This window comes from Rhinatrema bivittatum, chromosome 7 (assembly GCF_901001135.1).
Source record: "Rhinatrema bivittatum chromosome 7, aRhiBiv1.1, whole genome shotgun sequence".
NCBI lineage: Eukaryota > Metazoa > Chordata > Amphibia > Gymnophiona > Rhinatrematidae > Rhinatrema > Rhinatrema bivittatum.
Genome location: NC_042621.1, coordinates 225,271,277 through 225,286,414, shown reverse-complemented (window position 1 = coordinate 225,286,414; position 15,138 = coordinate 225,271,277). Strand labels below are relative to the sequence as shown.

At 42.5% G+C, this 15,138-nt stretch overlaps 1 protein-coding gene across 11 annotated transcripts in view; it reads left to right on the top strand.

Annotated features, from left to right (window-relative positions):
* Nucleotides 1-15,138, top strand: part of EXOC6 (exocyst complex component 6) — a 734,347-nt gene that overhangs the window by 317,290 nt on the left and 401,919 nt on the right. For all 11 annotated transcript variants that reach the window (XM_029609912.1, XM_029609910.1, XM_029609905.1 and 8 more), the window contains one exon: nucleotides 14,719-14,816. In XM_029609912.1, the coding sequence (XP_029465772.1) occupies nucleotides 14,719-14,816 (98 nt within the window). The remainder of the gene's footprint in view (nucleotides 1-14,718; nucleotides 14,817-15,138) is intronic.

Here is a 15,138-nt window from a genome sequence, read left to right as displayed (position 1 = left end):
ATCACACGACGTTCGTCGATGCCCAAGTTGTGCTCAAGTTGTGCTCAAATGACCCCGAAGGGAAGGAGGGCTCGCCTGGACAAGATGGAGTCTCTTTTCAAAATCAAGATAACTCCATCGACGTCCACCCAGTCGTCACCGGCAGGAACATTGAAAAAATCCATCAACAAACCTCGCCGGGAGCACCAAGGCAGCGGTAATCATCCATCACCGACAACATCTAAGGCATTGGCATCTTCTTCCTCTGTGCCGGAGAAAGACTGGACCGAGCACCGAGGGAAACACCGTCACTAGCACCAACGCGATTCCACTCCCGGTGCCGGCACCAACACCGCATCGGCCTCGATGGCTATCAAGCCAACTGCGAAGAGGACACGGGTAAAGGAGCCTTCAACTTCCTCTCCACCCGAGATACCAAGGTGATCCCCACTGATATTGGTTCCGGGTACTGAGCCCCCATAAATACCTGTGGAGGTGCCAGTAGCACTTAGCCTGCCTCCCCCTGCAGCTGTGTTACCTATACCAGCCTCCAGGGAGGAATTGGACATGCTTGTCCGACAGGCGGTCCTCGATGCCCTCCGGAACCTACAGCCACCATGGATGCCGGCCCCCATACTGGCACCGACACTGGAGCCATCGATATTTACACCGCCTGAACACACTCATCGGTGCCCTTCCAACCCAGCCTGAGCCGTCGATGCCAAAACAACCTATTGAGTCACCGAAACCCCCGATACTCATTCCTGGGTCCTCAGAAGATGAAGGCACGGACTCTAGTCCTCTTCCAGCACCACTTCCACCGATGCCGGAACCAGTTCCTGGTCTGTCGGGGCTCTCAGGACCGAGATGCCCATGATTCCCTTCGATGCCGCCAAAATCTTTATCGGTGCCACCGCATCCTCCATCGAGGCCATCGAGGGATCCATCAATGACAACATGTCCTGCAGTACTAGCTCTTTTCCCTCCTTTGGGATCTCAGCCAGAGACCCCGTATGACCCATGGGAGGATGTTGACACCGACACCTCTACGGAGGACATACTGTCAGAACTATCTCTGGAAGAAAGGAGATGGTCTCCCCCATCCCTTTTGACCTGGTCAAAGTGGAAGACACATTTCATAAAACATTGGAAGTCCTCCAATTTGTTGATGCTCCCAAAGAAATTATGACTATTCCCGACCACGAGGTACTCTTGGATCTCCAACATCGTCTATGGGAGCACCATAGACCACCAGTAAATAGGAAGACAGATGCAACGTATCTTGTCCAGCATACTCCAGGATTCCAAAAGCCACAACTACCCTATCAATCAGTGGTAGTTGAATCTGCACAGAAAAAGACCAGGAGACTGCACCCTCACTCTTCATCTCCCCCTGGAAAACACCAAAAATTACTGGATATTTTAGGTCGAAAAATCTTTCAGGGATCTATGCTAGTGTTACGCATAGCTGCATATCAACTATACATTTATTTATTTATTTGTATTCTTTTTTATACCGAAATATAGCATAGTGCCTTCATTCCGGTTTACAGTGTAACAACAAATTCATACAATGAACAGTTATAAAATTATAAATATAACATCAAACAAAAGATAGAATATATATATATAACATCTCAGCAAAAGCAGATTATAACATGTTAGAATGAAGGTGGTTGTGAAAGGTATATATAGATCATATCATTCTGCGTATGATTGTCTAAACAACCATGTTTTTAGTTCTTTTTTGAAGTTTTTGGGATCTTTGATGGAGCTTAGGTATCCTGGGATAGAGTTCCATTCTTTTGGTCCAGCTATAGAGAAGGCTCTATGTCTCGTAGAGGATAGTTTTGCAGAGGAGAGAAGAGGAATGAATAGTTGTAATTTGTCAGAAGATCTTGAAGAGCGGGGTGATTTGTGAATTGTAATCATGTTGTCCAGGGATGAGTTGTTGTCTTTGTAAATTTCGTTATGTAGGATGGTTAAGGATTTGTATCTTATTCTCTGTGAAATAGGTAACCAGTGAAGGTTTTTTAGGGTTGGAGTGATGTGATCAAACTTCTTTTTTCCGGTTAGTACTCGTGCAGTAGCATTTTGAAGTAATTGTAGTGGTTTTAGGGAGGATTTTGGAAGTCCTAAGAAAATTGCGTTGCAATAATCCAGACTTGAGAAAATGAGGGTCTGAAGAATTGTTCTGAAGTCATTTGGGTATAGTAGTGGTTTGAGATGTTTTAGTATCTGGAGTTTATGAAAGCCTTCTCTTGTTTGTATGGCAATGCAATTCTTAAGGCTCAGGTTATAATCAATCCAAATGCCAAGATCCTTTATAGGATTTTTCATTTGTATTTTGGAGTTGTCGATTTGGATGTATGGAATTTGAGAGGTTTGAGTAGAGAAATTTCTTTTTATTAAGATCCATTCGGTTTTATTCATATTTAAACATAGTTTTAGTTGGTTGAAAGTTTTGATTGAGTTGAGGTATTTTACTGTGAGATATACAGCTTCTTCTATGGTAGATGTTATGGGAATGAGAAGTTGAATATCATCAGCAAAAAGAAAGAAGGTGATGCCCAGATTGGAGATGAAATTACAGAGTGGTAGAAGATAAATATTGAAAAGAATTGCAGATAATGCAGATCCTTGTGGTACTCCTGTATCTAGAGGGTAGGGATCAGAAGAGACGTTATTAAATGTGACTTTGAAAAACCTGTCTTTTAGAAATGATGTAAACCAATCAAGTGTGTTTCCAGTGAGACCTATGTTGGCAAGGCTTGATAATAATAGATTGTGATCCACAGTATCGAAGGCAGCGGATAGATCTAGCATAATTAGTAAATGATTTAGATTGTAATCAAAGCCTCTTATTAATTTGTTGGTTAGGTTTAATAGAAGGGTTTCAGTACTGCGGTTCTTTCTGAATCCATGTTGAGCGGGGTGAAGTATGTTGTTGGTTTCAAGATGTTCATTTAGTTGAAGTAAAGCAGTTTTCTCGATTAATTTAGCAAGTAAAGGAAGGTTTGAGATTGGACGGTAGTTATTTAGATCATTGGGATCTATGTTCTTTTTCTTTGGGATAGGAGTAATAGTTGCAGTTTTCAGATTGGATGGGAGAAGACCTTCTTCAAGTGATTTGTTTATAATTGAGGCAAGTATAGGGGAAATAATATTTGAAATTTCCTTTAGAATTCGGGTAGGGATAGAATCTAGTTCATGTCGAGCAGGGTTTATTTTTTGAAGTATCTTTTCTAATTTATTGCTGGAAATTGGCTCAAACTTTGACCAGGGGGTTGGTGGAGAAGTATTGTGAGGTATCTTGAAATAAGGAGAGTTGTTAAAGGAGTTTGAGATTTTGTCAATTTTGTTTTTAAAGAATTTTGCTAGGTCTTGGCTCAGATTGTTGGTATTAGAGGGTTGTTTGCTAGTATTGTTGCTTGCTATAAGGTTCTTTACTATGTTGAAGAGGGAATTTGATTTATTTGTGGCGTTTTTGATTTTTGTGCCATAATAATCACATTTGGCATTTAGGATTGCTTTCTTGTATTCAGCAAGTTTTGAGCGATATCTTTGAGTGGTAATTTGGCACTTGGATTTGCGCCATTCTTTTTCTAACTTTCTGAGGTTAGATTTTAAATTTGAGAGTTCAGAGTTGAACCAAGGATTGTTTTTTGTTCTGTTATGTTTTATAATTTTTGTTTTCTCTGGATTTATGTTATTAGCAGTTTGTTTTGTTAGATTAAACCAGGTCTGGGTAGCATTGTGGATATTGGATAAGTCTAAATTTGAGAGTTGTTTTCCCAATTCTTGTTTGAGGGAGTTGAGTTGGAAAGGGGGTCTGTATTTGAAAGATGTAGGTGTATTATATTCAGATGAGATGTTTGAGGTGATTTGAGCACTACATTTAATGAGGTAGTGATCAGACCATGGTACGGGTTTGATAGATGTAGTGGGATTATAGAGGTAATGGTTGGTGAAAATTAGATCTAGGGTGTTACCCGCTTTGTGAGTAGGGTTGTTTATGATTTGAATCATGTTGAGGCTGGAGAGCATGTCAAGAAGTGTTTGATAGTTTTGGGGTTTGGGAGAGTTATTGGTGTGGAGATTAAAGTCTCCAAGTATAATGGAATGTTTTTTAATATTGATATTGGTAATGAGGAATTCAATCAGGGTGGAGATCTCTGTGTCAAGGAGTTTTGGGGGGCAATATATCAAGCAGATTTGAAGAGAATTAGATTCTAGTAGAGCAATTTCAAATTTTGAAGGGAGGTTATGATGTATTAGTTTCATGTTATAATGTTTTTTTATAAGGAGTAGAAGTCCGCCGCCTTTGCGTGTTTTTCGTGGTATGGAGAATAAATCGTAATCGTTGTTTGTAAGTTGATTTGTGAGAACCGTATCAGTTTCTTTAAGCCAAGTTTCAGTTATAGCAAAGAAATCGGGGTTCTTTGTGTTTATCAGGTCTGATATGAGCACAAGTTTCTTTGTTAGCGATTGAGCATTTATCAGGAGGAAAGTAAGGAAGAGAAAGTTTTTTGCTTGTTTGAGGAGTGGGATATTTATTAGGTGATTTTTGGATTTTTTGTAGAAGTTGGAGTGATCCATGTTGGATAAGGTTTGATTAGAGAGTTGAATGCGTAGGCTTTCCTCTTACTTGAAGTAGTGTTAGCAGTAGTGGAGATGGTGTCAGCTTGAAGCAAATATGAGCTGGAGTCAGAATGATGATCTATTGAAGAGAGTTGGGAGTTGCAGGAGGTTGAGATCGAATCGAGTGACGATTGCTAGATTTTTGGTATAAGGTTGAGCTGGGTTGAATTAGGATGATGTATGTTGAATGAAGATCAGGAGAAGTAAGCTGGGGTTGAATCAGGTTGAGAGATGATGTATTGTTGAAGGTTGTATGATGAATGTCGGTTGAAAGATGTCCGGATAATGATAGCTGGAAGTTTATTGATATTGAATGGTTCTGAGTGATTGAAAGTTGTTAGAAGAATGAAAGATGTTGATTGCAGATTGGGTAAAGGGTGAAGGTATTTTGATAGGTTTTATCGGTTAAGTCTGAGATGTGTGTGTTAGATATTGTATAAGGCTAATGACACAATATCAGAGGAATCTCTGGAAACAAGTTCAGGGAATAGCTGACACACTTTCCCCAACAACAACAAGATATCTTCAATGCCATACTACGGAAAGGTCTTGAGGCTGGAAAGCATGAAGTAAGGGCTGCTTGCGATTTCTTTGAGACTGCTTCTCACTTATCAGCAATGGGAATCAATGCCAGAAGGTGGGCTTGGCTTAAGGCGTCTGATTTGCGAACTGAAGTCCAAGACAAGCTCGCTGATCTGCCTTGTACCAGAGAAAATCTATTCGGCGACAAGATACAGGATGCAGTGGCTCAACTGAAAGACCATTATGAGACCCTGCATCAGCTGTCCACTGTTTCTATGGAGGCTCCCTCCTCTGCAAGAAGTACCACCAGAAGGGACCTCAAAAGATGGTTTTATCGCTCACGCAGGTACTACCCACCTACATCTCGAGTGAGACCAACCAAACCACCTCAGAGAGGACATCCACGACAGCCCAAACCATCCAGGCCTCAGCCAGTACCACAAACAGGCCAAGCTTCTAGATTTTGAAATCTATCCAGAGGACAGCAGCAATTCCACAAATCCAAAACCAGACTTGCCAAAACCAGACTCACCAGTTCATAACCAACTGGCTCAGCAATACCGCAACAAATGGGTTATATACATCATAACCCAATGATGCCATCTAAACTTCCTCAAGGTACCCATGGATTCACCACCCATTCCACTGTGGATGCAAAAAAATCACACAACCCTTCTAGAGTCAGAACTGTCAACCCTTCTGAATGCCAGGGCTGTGGAAGCCGTTCCCCGGATACAGCAGGGCAGAGGGTTCTACTCCCACTATTTTCTCATTCCAAAGAAATCAGGCGGCCTCTGCCCCATCCTAGACCTCCGCAATCTCAACAAATTTCTACAGAAAGAAAAATTCAGGATGGTGTCCCTGGGCACCATGCTTCCCCTTCTGCAGAAAGGAGATTGGCTCTGTTCTCTGGATCTTCAAGACGCTTATGCTCACATTCCAATATCCCCACAGCACCGCAAATACCTGTGTTTTATAGTGGGACATCAACATTTTCAGTACCGAGTTCTGCCTTTCGGACTTGCCTCGGCACCCCGTGTATTTACAAAGTGCCTAGCAGTGGCTGCGGCCCATCTATGCAAGAACAGCATACACGTGTTTCCTTACCTGGACGACTGGCTGATCAAGAGCCAATCCAAGCAAGGAGCTCTCAACGCTCTCAAGCTCACTATCAATCTACTACACTGGTTGGGATTTCTCATCAACTACCAAAAATCCCACCTGACTCCATCTCACCTCCTTACTTTCATCGGAGCAGATTTGGACACCACAGTCGCAAAGGCATTCCTGCCCAACGACCGCACAGTCACACTCTCCAAGCTAGCTTCGTGTCTGCACACAAAAGAAAAAGCCTCAGCCCATCAATTCCTAATGTTGCTGGGCCACATGGCTTCCACGGTCCATGTCACTCCTATGGCCAGACTGGCCATGAGAAATCTCAGTGGCTCCAAGCCACTCAACCTCTTTCATCCCAGATTCATGTAACCCTCCAGCTACTTTTATCGCTTCTCTGGTGGACAAACAAAGCCAACTTGCTGGCAGGTCTAACCTTCCAGCAACCAATTCCACAAGTGACCTTAACCACAGTCGCATCCAACTTGGGTTGGGGAGCTCATGTGAACAAAGGTACTTGGACACAACTTGAAGCAAAGTATCAAATCAACTTCCTAGAACTTTGAGCCATACGTTATGCTCTTTATGCATTCAAGGACTGCCTCTCATACAAGACTGTTCTTATATAGACAGACAACACAGTTGCAATGTGGTACTTGAACAAACAAGAAGGAACAGGCTCTTATCTCCTCTGCCAAGAAGCCGCGCAGATCTGGGCCTGGGCTCTTGCACATTTCATGAATCTCTGAGCCACTTATCTTCCAGGCATACAAAATGTAGTGGCAGATCACCTGAGTCGACAGTTCCATCCCCACGAGTGGTCCCTGGATCATGTGACAATGAGGAGAATCTTCCAATGCTGGGGTCAACCAACAATCGACCTCTTTGCATCCAAACTGAACCACAAAGTGGACAGATTCTGCTCCCTACACAGGGAACAAAATAAATTAGCCATGGACGCCTTTGCCCGACCCTGGAACACAGGCCCCCTATATGCGTATCTGTTTATAGACTGTTCTTCCAGGAACTTGTCCAAATCCTTTTGAATCTCAGATATACTAGATGCCTTGACCACATACTCTGGCAACAAATTCCACAGCTTAATTGTGCATTGAGGGGTAGATTTTAAAACATGCACGTGCGTCTTTTCACGAGGTTCCCAGCGTGCGCACATGGATGTGTCGAGTTTATAACATGTGCATGTTGCTCCAAATAAGAAGCGGTCTAGGAGGGAACTTTCCTATGCTCCACCCTAGCCTTCCTCCTTTTTCCCCCTATCCTCCCTGACCTCTAAACCCACCCTAACTCCTCCAAAGTTTTTTGTTTCTGAACTTATGTGTTCCTTCGAGCAGCAGTAAGCTCTGCGTGCTGGCCGGCTGCCGACGTTCGCTTCCCTGGGACAGGGCCTAATGGCCGCTGTCCCAGTCGGCCTTCTCCCCTGCCCTGTCCAGACCCTGCCCCTTTCACCAATCCTGACACTTCTGCACGTGGCCGAGCTGTTTTTAAAATGTGCTCGGCACGCGTACGGCCCAGCCAAGCACTTATCCCCCAGTTTTTATGCGTGCCAGGATTTAAAAACTTGGGTGATAATGAAAAAAATTCTTTCTCCAATTTGTTTTAAATCTGCCTATCCATTACTTTCATGGTGTGACCCCTATGCTTTGTATTATCCGAAAGACTAAATAAATGTTCCCTATTTTTTTCACCTCTCTCATGATTTTATAAATCTTAACCCCTCTTAATCATCTATTCTCCAAGTTGAAGACCCCATCTTGTTTAGCTTTTCTTCATAAGAGAGCCATTTAATCTTTATCATTTTTGTTATCCTTTTTTTGAGGTGGGACAACCAGAACTGACCAGTACTCAAGGTGTGGTCATGCCATAGGTCTATACAGAGGCATTATGATGATAACAGTTTTGCTTTGTATTTCTTTCCAAATGATTCCTAGCATTTTATTTGCTTTTATGATCACCACTACACACTGATAAGCTGTTGCTGCAAAATAGTATATTAGACTTAGAATAAATTTGAGGGAATCTGGATATCTGTAGATCATTATTTGGAATGGAGGGGATAGCCTTATGGTTAGAATAGCAGGCTGCAAACTAGGAAAGCCAGAATTTAATTCCTGCCGACACTCTTTGTAACCTTTGCTAAGTCATTTCACCCTCCATTGCCTCAGGACAGGTACAAACAGGGATGGTGACTTTGAAACAGCCGTGCTGGTGCACATATAATGCATTTGCTGGCTCGTGTCCAGAGACGCAGCCATTTTATAACATATGCGCCTATATGCATGCATATTGTAAAATAAGCTGAACATGTGTACACAATTTTAAATGGACATGCGCAAATGCCGCGTCTACTGGGTGAGTAGGGGCATTTTAATAAGGGGTGTGCACCGATCCATACCCTGTTTTCCCAGTTCATTCCCAGTTTGCTTAGTTTAGGGATAGCACTTCCAAACCCCTCTAATTTATTAGCCTCACTTTCCCCTGTTAGCCCCAGCCCTTAAAACCCTGTTGACTAGCCTAGATTTTTTTGTTTTTGTACTTACTCACAATCCATAGCAGTGATAAAGTTATGCGGCAGGGGACCCCGGTTGGCCTTCCCCCAACATGCCCATGCCCTGCCCTGCTCAGACTATGCCCATACCCCTTTTTCTGATCTTTTGACTTGTGTGCGTACCGGGAGATACGTGCATACGCTGGTGCCTTTTAAAATCTGTGTGGTGCACCGGCCCAACTTCTGCGTGTATCTCCTGTTTTTGGTGCACACTGGGCTTTTAAAATCCATTCCTTAGATTGCAAGCCTTCTGGGGACAGGGAAATACCTACTGTACCTGGATGCAATCCGCTTTGAATTGTCACCAAAGACAGAATATAAAGTTATTATGCATCTCAGTGCTCTAAATGCAACCTTTTTTTTGTATCTTTAGATAAACTTTTGGAGGGTGCATACTATAAATATTTTAAATAAATAAACGGTTGTGCAATAAAGTAGAACAGTAGAGTACGTTTTATGCAAAGATTCATTATCTAGAAATTCCCATTATCTGAAAAATTCCTTGTGGCTGGGGCTAAGAACCCTAGGAAGAAGGAGCAAAAATGGCTTCCCCTTTTTCCCCAGTGCTTTTGTCTATCCCCCCTCCTTCCCAATGATGACTGACCCAATCCATCCTCTTCTGCTGCAACCTGACCCAAACCAGCTGGTGAGTGGAGCTGACAGCTCAATGTTTCTTTAACCTACTCCTCCTAAAGCTGGTGCCTCTCTCTCCCATGCAGTTCACAGAATGAAATCAAGGATAGTATTTCCAAACTGGTTTGTTTTGCGCACAGCATGACAGAATTGATCCTCATTCATAAGCCATATGATCTCAGTCTCTCAAATTTACATATTACTTCTGTTCTTGCATTTTGCCAAAGAAACTTTTCTTCTGGAGTCCATAATGGGGTAGATTTTAAAAGGGTTACGTGCATAAGTTATGCGCGTAACCCTATAAAACCCCCCTGCGCGCGCTGAGCCTATTTTGCATAGGCTTGGTGGCGCGCGCAAGCCCCGGGACGCGCGTAAGTCCCGGGGCTTTGCTAGGGCGGCGTGTCGGGGGGCAGCACGATGTTCGGGGTGTTCCGGGGGCGTGGTTCCAGCCCAGGGGCGTTTCGGGGCGTGGCCGAGGCCTCCGAAATCGCTCCCGGGCTGGGGAATCGCGCGGCGGCAGCCGACGGGCAGGCGTAACTTTCGTGATAAAGATAGGGGGGGTGTAGATAGGGCTGGGGGGGTGGGTTAGGTAGGGGAATGGAGGGTAAGGTGGGGGGGAGGCCGAAGGAAAGTTCCCTCCGAGGCCGCTCCGATTTCAGAGCAACCTCGGAGGGAACGGGCAGCGCGAGCAGGGCTCAGCGCGCGCAAGGTGCACAAATGTGCACCCCCTTGCACGCTCCGACCCCGGATTTTATAAGATACGCGCGGCTACGCAATATATATGAGTAGCCGCGCTATTCTTTTATTTTACTCCTTTACCACAATGCCTTTTCTTGCATAAAGTTTTGTATTAGTTGGAATGAGAATGTCCAACTAATAACAACTAGGTAACATATCAACTAGGTAACATATCAAGATGCACCTGGACATTCTTTTTAATCAGGTCTGTGGCACCCAAAACAATTGTAACTTTTTCTGTACATGTCTGTCACATTTTCTTGGTCTCTGATTGAATTATTTGGTACTTGAAGATCCTCTCTCTCCCCATATATTGTACAAAATGGTCGCTTGGAAATGACTTTTCTATTAGCAATGCTATTCTTTTATTTTACTCCTTTACCCCACAATGCCTTTTCTTGCATAAAGTTTTGTATTAGTTGGAATGAGAATGTCCCAGGTGATCACAACTTCTTCATTCACAATTCTGTCAGTGTAGTAATGACATAATATTTATACAGTTTAAAGTAAATAAGCCTTGCTACCTTATTATGCCTTTCTGTACAAACCTTCTGATTTCAGTAGGTTATACCCAGCAACAAGATGTGTAATCATTTTCAGTTTTATTTTACAGAATCTGCCTTTGTTTTTTTTTACTTTTTTATTGAAATTTACAAAATATACATTCAGATAAATAAATAGAAATCAGGTATAGTGATTTTATAAAAAAATACATAGATGTACAAGAAAACAAAGTATACTATTCTCCAACACATCACAGTTATATAACTCACATGGGGGGAAGGAATATTCAATGAGAAAATTAAAGGAAGAGGAAAAGAATCAATCAATTATTTAATAATCTCTTCAAATAACTTGTGGATAGACTTTTCTCCAGCTGGTTAGGAGCATAGAAAACAAACTTTACATCATTTAAACTAATTTCAAACTTGTAAGGGAATTTAAGCACAAAGCTAGCTCCCAAGGCAAGAACCTTTTGCTTATATCTAAGAAAAACTTCCTAATTTGCTGGGTGGCCTTGGGAAAAATATAAATTTGATAATTGAGAAAACTCCTAACCCTTAACCTAAAAAGGTTTTAAATGTTCATTTCTTATCAGCCTCCAAAACAAAGGTGACCAACATTGTTGCAATCAAAGGAGAATCTCCTTGAGGACTAGAAACGGGTAGGCAAATGTCACCAACTTCTGAAACCAACTGATGGGTAAACAATTGGGATATGCATTCCCCTAACAGGTAGATAATAAACTTTAACAAAGGATGGAATCTTATCAGGGGTAACGTTCAAAATTTCAACATATATCATTTATAAAATATCCATAGCAGATATAGAGGAGATCCTAGGGAAGTTCAGAATACACAGGTTAAACTGCCATATAACATTTTCCCTGTTCTCTTCCTTTCTGTGCAAAACTCATTGTCTCTGATTAAGGCCAGGGAAGAATTCTGTAGGGTAAGCACCTGGGATTCAAAACCTTAAATCTTTCTCTGCTGTTCCTGAAACATCTGGGAATGAATATCAGTCTGTTGATGCAGTGATTCAAAAGAAGATAGAGTCCTATGGTGAGACCGCACCTTGAATACTGTGTACAATTCTGGTTGCTGCATCTAAAAAAAGATATAATTGCGATGGAGAAGGTACAGAGAAGGGCAACCAAAATGATAAAGGGGATGGAACAGCTCCCCTATGAGGAAAGGCTGAAAAGGTTAGGGCTGTTCAGCTTGGAGAAGAGATGGCTGAGGGGGGATATGATAGAGGTCTTTAAGATCATGAGAGGTCTTGAATGAGTAGATGTGACTCGGTTATTTACATTTTCAAATAATAGAAGGACTAGGGGGCACTCCATGAAGTTAGCAAGTAGCACATTTAAGACTAATCGGAGAAAATTATTTTACACTCAACGCACAATAAAGCTCTGGAATTTGTTGCCAGAGGATGTGGTTAGTGCAGTTAGTGTAGCTGGGTTCAAAAAAGGTTTGGATAAGTTCTTGGAGAAGTCCATTAATGGCTATTAATCAATTTTACTTAGGGAATAGCCACTGCTATTAATTGCATCAGTAGCATGGGATCTTCTTAGTGTATGGGTAATTGCCAGGTTCTTGTGGCCTGGTTTTGGCCTCTGTTGGAAACAGGATGCTGGGCTTGATGGACCCTTGGTCTGACCCAGCATGGCAATTTCTTATGTTCTTATGTTCTCATCAATCCTGCTTGTTAGAGAAATTTACAAGATAGGAATGCAGTCCACAGTGTCTCTAGGGCAGAGCTTTCCAAACTTTTCATGTTGGTGACACACTTTTTAGACAAACATAATTTCGGGACACAGTAATTCAGTCTACTAGTAAACCAGAGGTTAAAGGTTAAACGAACGAAACATATTTCGACAATTTATGTATGTTTCCTTAAATATATACATAAATAAAATGTTTCACGACACAACCTATCTCATGAAAACCTTAAATTTATATTAAAAATATATATTCCAAGATTCATTTTATTGTTATAATTTATGAGAAACAATAATAAAACAAATTGTCTGTCCCCCACACACTCATCTCTCTCCCCCCCCAGCACATGTCTGTACCCCACACACTCATATCTCTCCCCCTCAAGCACATGTCTGACCCCCACACACTCATTTCTCTCCCCCCAGCACATGTCTGTACCCCACACACTCATATCTCTCCCCCTCAAGCACATGTCTGTCCCCCCAGCACGTTTGCCCACCACTCACTCATCTCTCTCCCCCCAGCACATGTCTGGCCCCCACACTCATGTACCTCGTCTTTTTGATTGTTGCCAGTTAAGTGCTTCACTCCCTTCCATGATCACCAGACACTGCTGCTTGCAGTCAGTACTCTTCATGGCCAGGCCTCATCGGCAGCAGCAGCCAATGCAAGGATGGCTGGGCTCGTTCCACCCACCAAGCCCCCCCCAAAAAACGCGATTGACAGCAAAAATCACCCAATAATAAGCAACCCATAAACTGAAAAAAAAAAAGTGAATCTCTAGAAAAAAAAAAAGCCCAAACTCGCATCAGAGTTGACCAGGCTTGCGCGACACACCTGCACACTGCAGGCGACACACTAACGTGTCCCGACACACAGTTTGGAAAGCTCTGCTCTAGGGTGATGGTAGAAGGCTTTATCAGGGGTGAAGAGGCAGATAGAGGCTGTGTACCAGAATTGCCCCTAATAAAGTTGGGACTGGAACCCTACCCACCAATAGCAGCAGACCTAGGGGTAGATTTTCAGAAAGCGCGATTTGGCGTACTTTTGTTGGCGCATCAGGCGCTGGATTTTAGTAGATACGCGCGTAGCTGCGCGTATCCGCTAAAATCCTGGATCGGCGCGCGCAAGGCTACCGATTCTGTATAGCCGGCGCGCGCCGAGCCGCACAGCCTACCTCCGTTCCCTCCGAGGCCGCTCCGAAATCGGAGCGGCCTCGGAGGGAATTCTCTAACGCCCTCCCCTCACCTTCCCCTCCCTTCCTCTACCTAACCTACCCGCCCGGCCCTGTCTAAACCTCCCCTTACCTTTGTCGGGGGAGGACATCAGGACCCTTGCTCCCTCACAGAGATGTTCCAGGAACTGGCACAGGAATCCCATAGGCAGACTATGCCTTCCTCCTTCCAGTCTCCCCCATTTGCCTTTTTTACCTGATTTTTCTATGCAGGCTGTGAACCATCTTGTCCATAATACATCTTCATGTGCTGTAATCATTCTTTCATCTTCAGCTTTAAGTTCCTCTCCTTAACACATCCTTTGTCAAGTTTTGATCTACTTATGGTTGCAGAGTAACTCTGTATTTCCCACTGTATTTGTGCATTAGTCAATTGTTTTTCCTTGTTCACTGGTCCAACTCTGTAAAGAGTGCTTTTTTCCCCCCTTGCTTAGCAGTTTCTTTTGGCTCTTACTTCATATGATAATAGATTACCAATCATTCCTTTTACTCATCAGAATGATTGAGCTCAGCTTTTTGAACCATGAGTTGCTCCATAAATAATATATAAAGCACTGTATGGTTCAGACACTGATCTGACAATGAACTCTGCAGGAGGGAGAGATACCAGCTGCAGGAGGAGTAGGGTAAAGAAGTACTCTGCTGTCCACGCCACTCAACACCTGGATTGTCTCAAGTTGTGGTGGTGAGAGGCTAGGGAACGGGGAGTCAAACTGGGCCATGGCGAGGAGTGGAGGGGGAACTCCCATTTATCAGAATGACCTTAGTCCCAACCATTTGGATAAAATGTGCTATATTGTAGGATCTTCCCAGATGAATTAATGCTATGATCACCAGTTGTAAATGGAATATAAAAATTATTCCAGAGGAATAACCATGCTAGTCTGTAGTAGCAAAAACAACCCAGAGGCTGGTGGCACCTTATAGGTTAACAGATTTGTTGAGGCATAGGTTTTCAAGCACAAGAGTCCATATGTGTCCGGATACTGTCCTTTTCAAAACATTCAAGTGATAACTGTGAGGAATTACTTTACTTGTTCTATGTTTCTTTTATTTTTGTATTTCAGGGTTATGGCTTTCTTGTCAACCGACTATTTGACCTTTTGTTTGAAATCAGAGATCAGTACAATGAAACTCTTCTTAAGAAATGGGGTGGACTCTTCAGGTTTGTGAAGCTTCACTAATATGAAATGTGGTACCAATGTATAATTCTTATAATAAGTCTTTACAATACAATGTTGCTTTGTGTTTTGTGCACTGCAATGTATTATGTGAAGTAAATGTCTATCAACTAAGCATGGAACCACAAATCACCTCATAAAGCAGTTTTTTCAATTTAAATCTTTTAAATGTGCAATTAAATATCTCAATTGAGTATCTTTTTAGAAAATGTTTTTTTGAAATATTTTTTCAAGTAAATTCTTTTAGAAAAATTTTTTTTTAGCCAGAGAGGAAAGTTTCATATCTTCATTTATCACCAACCTGGT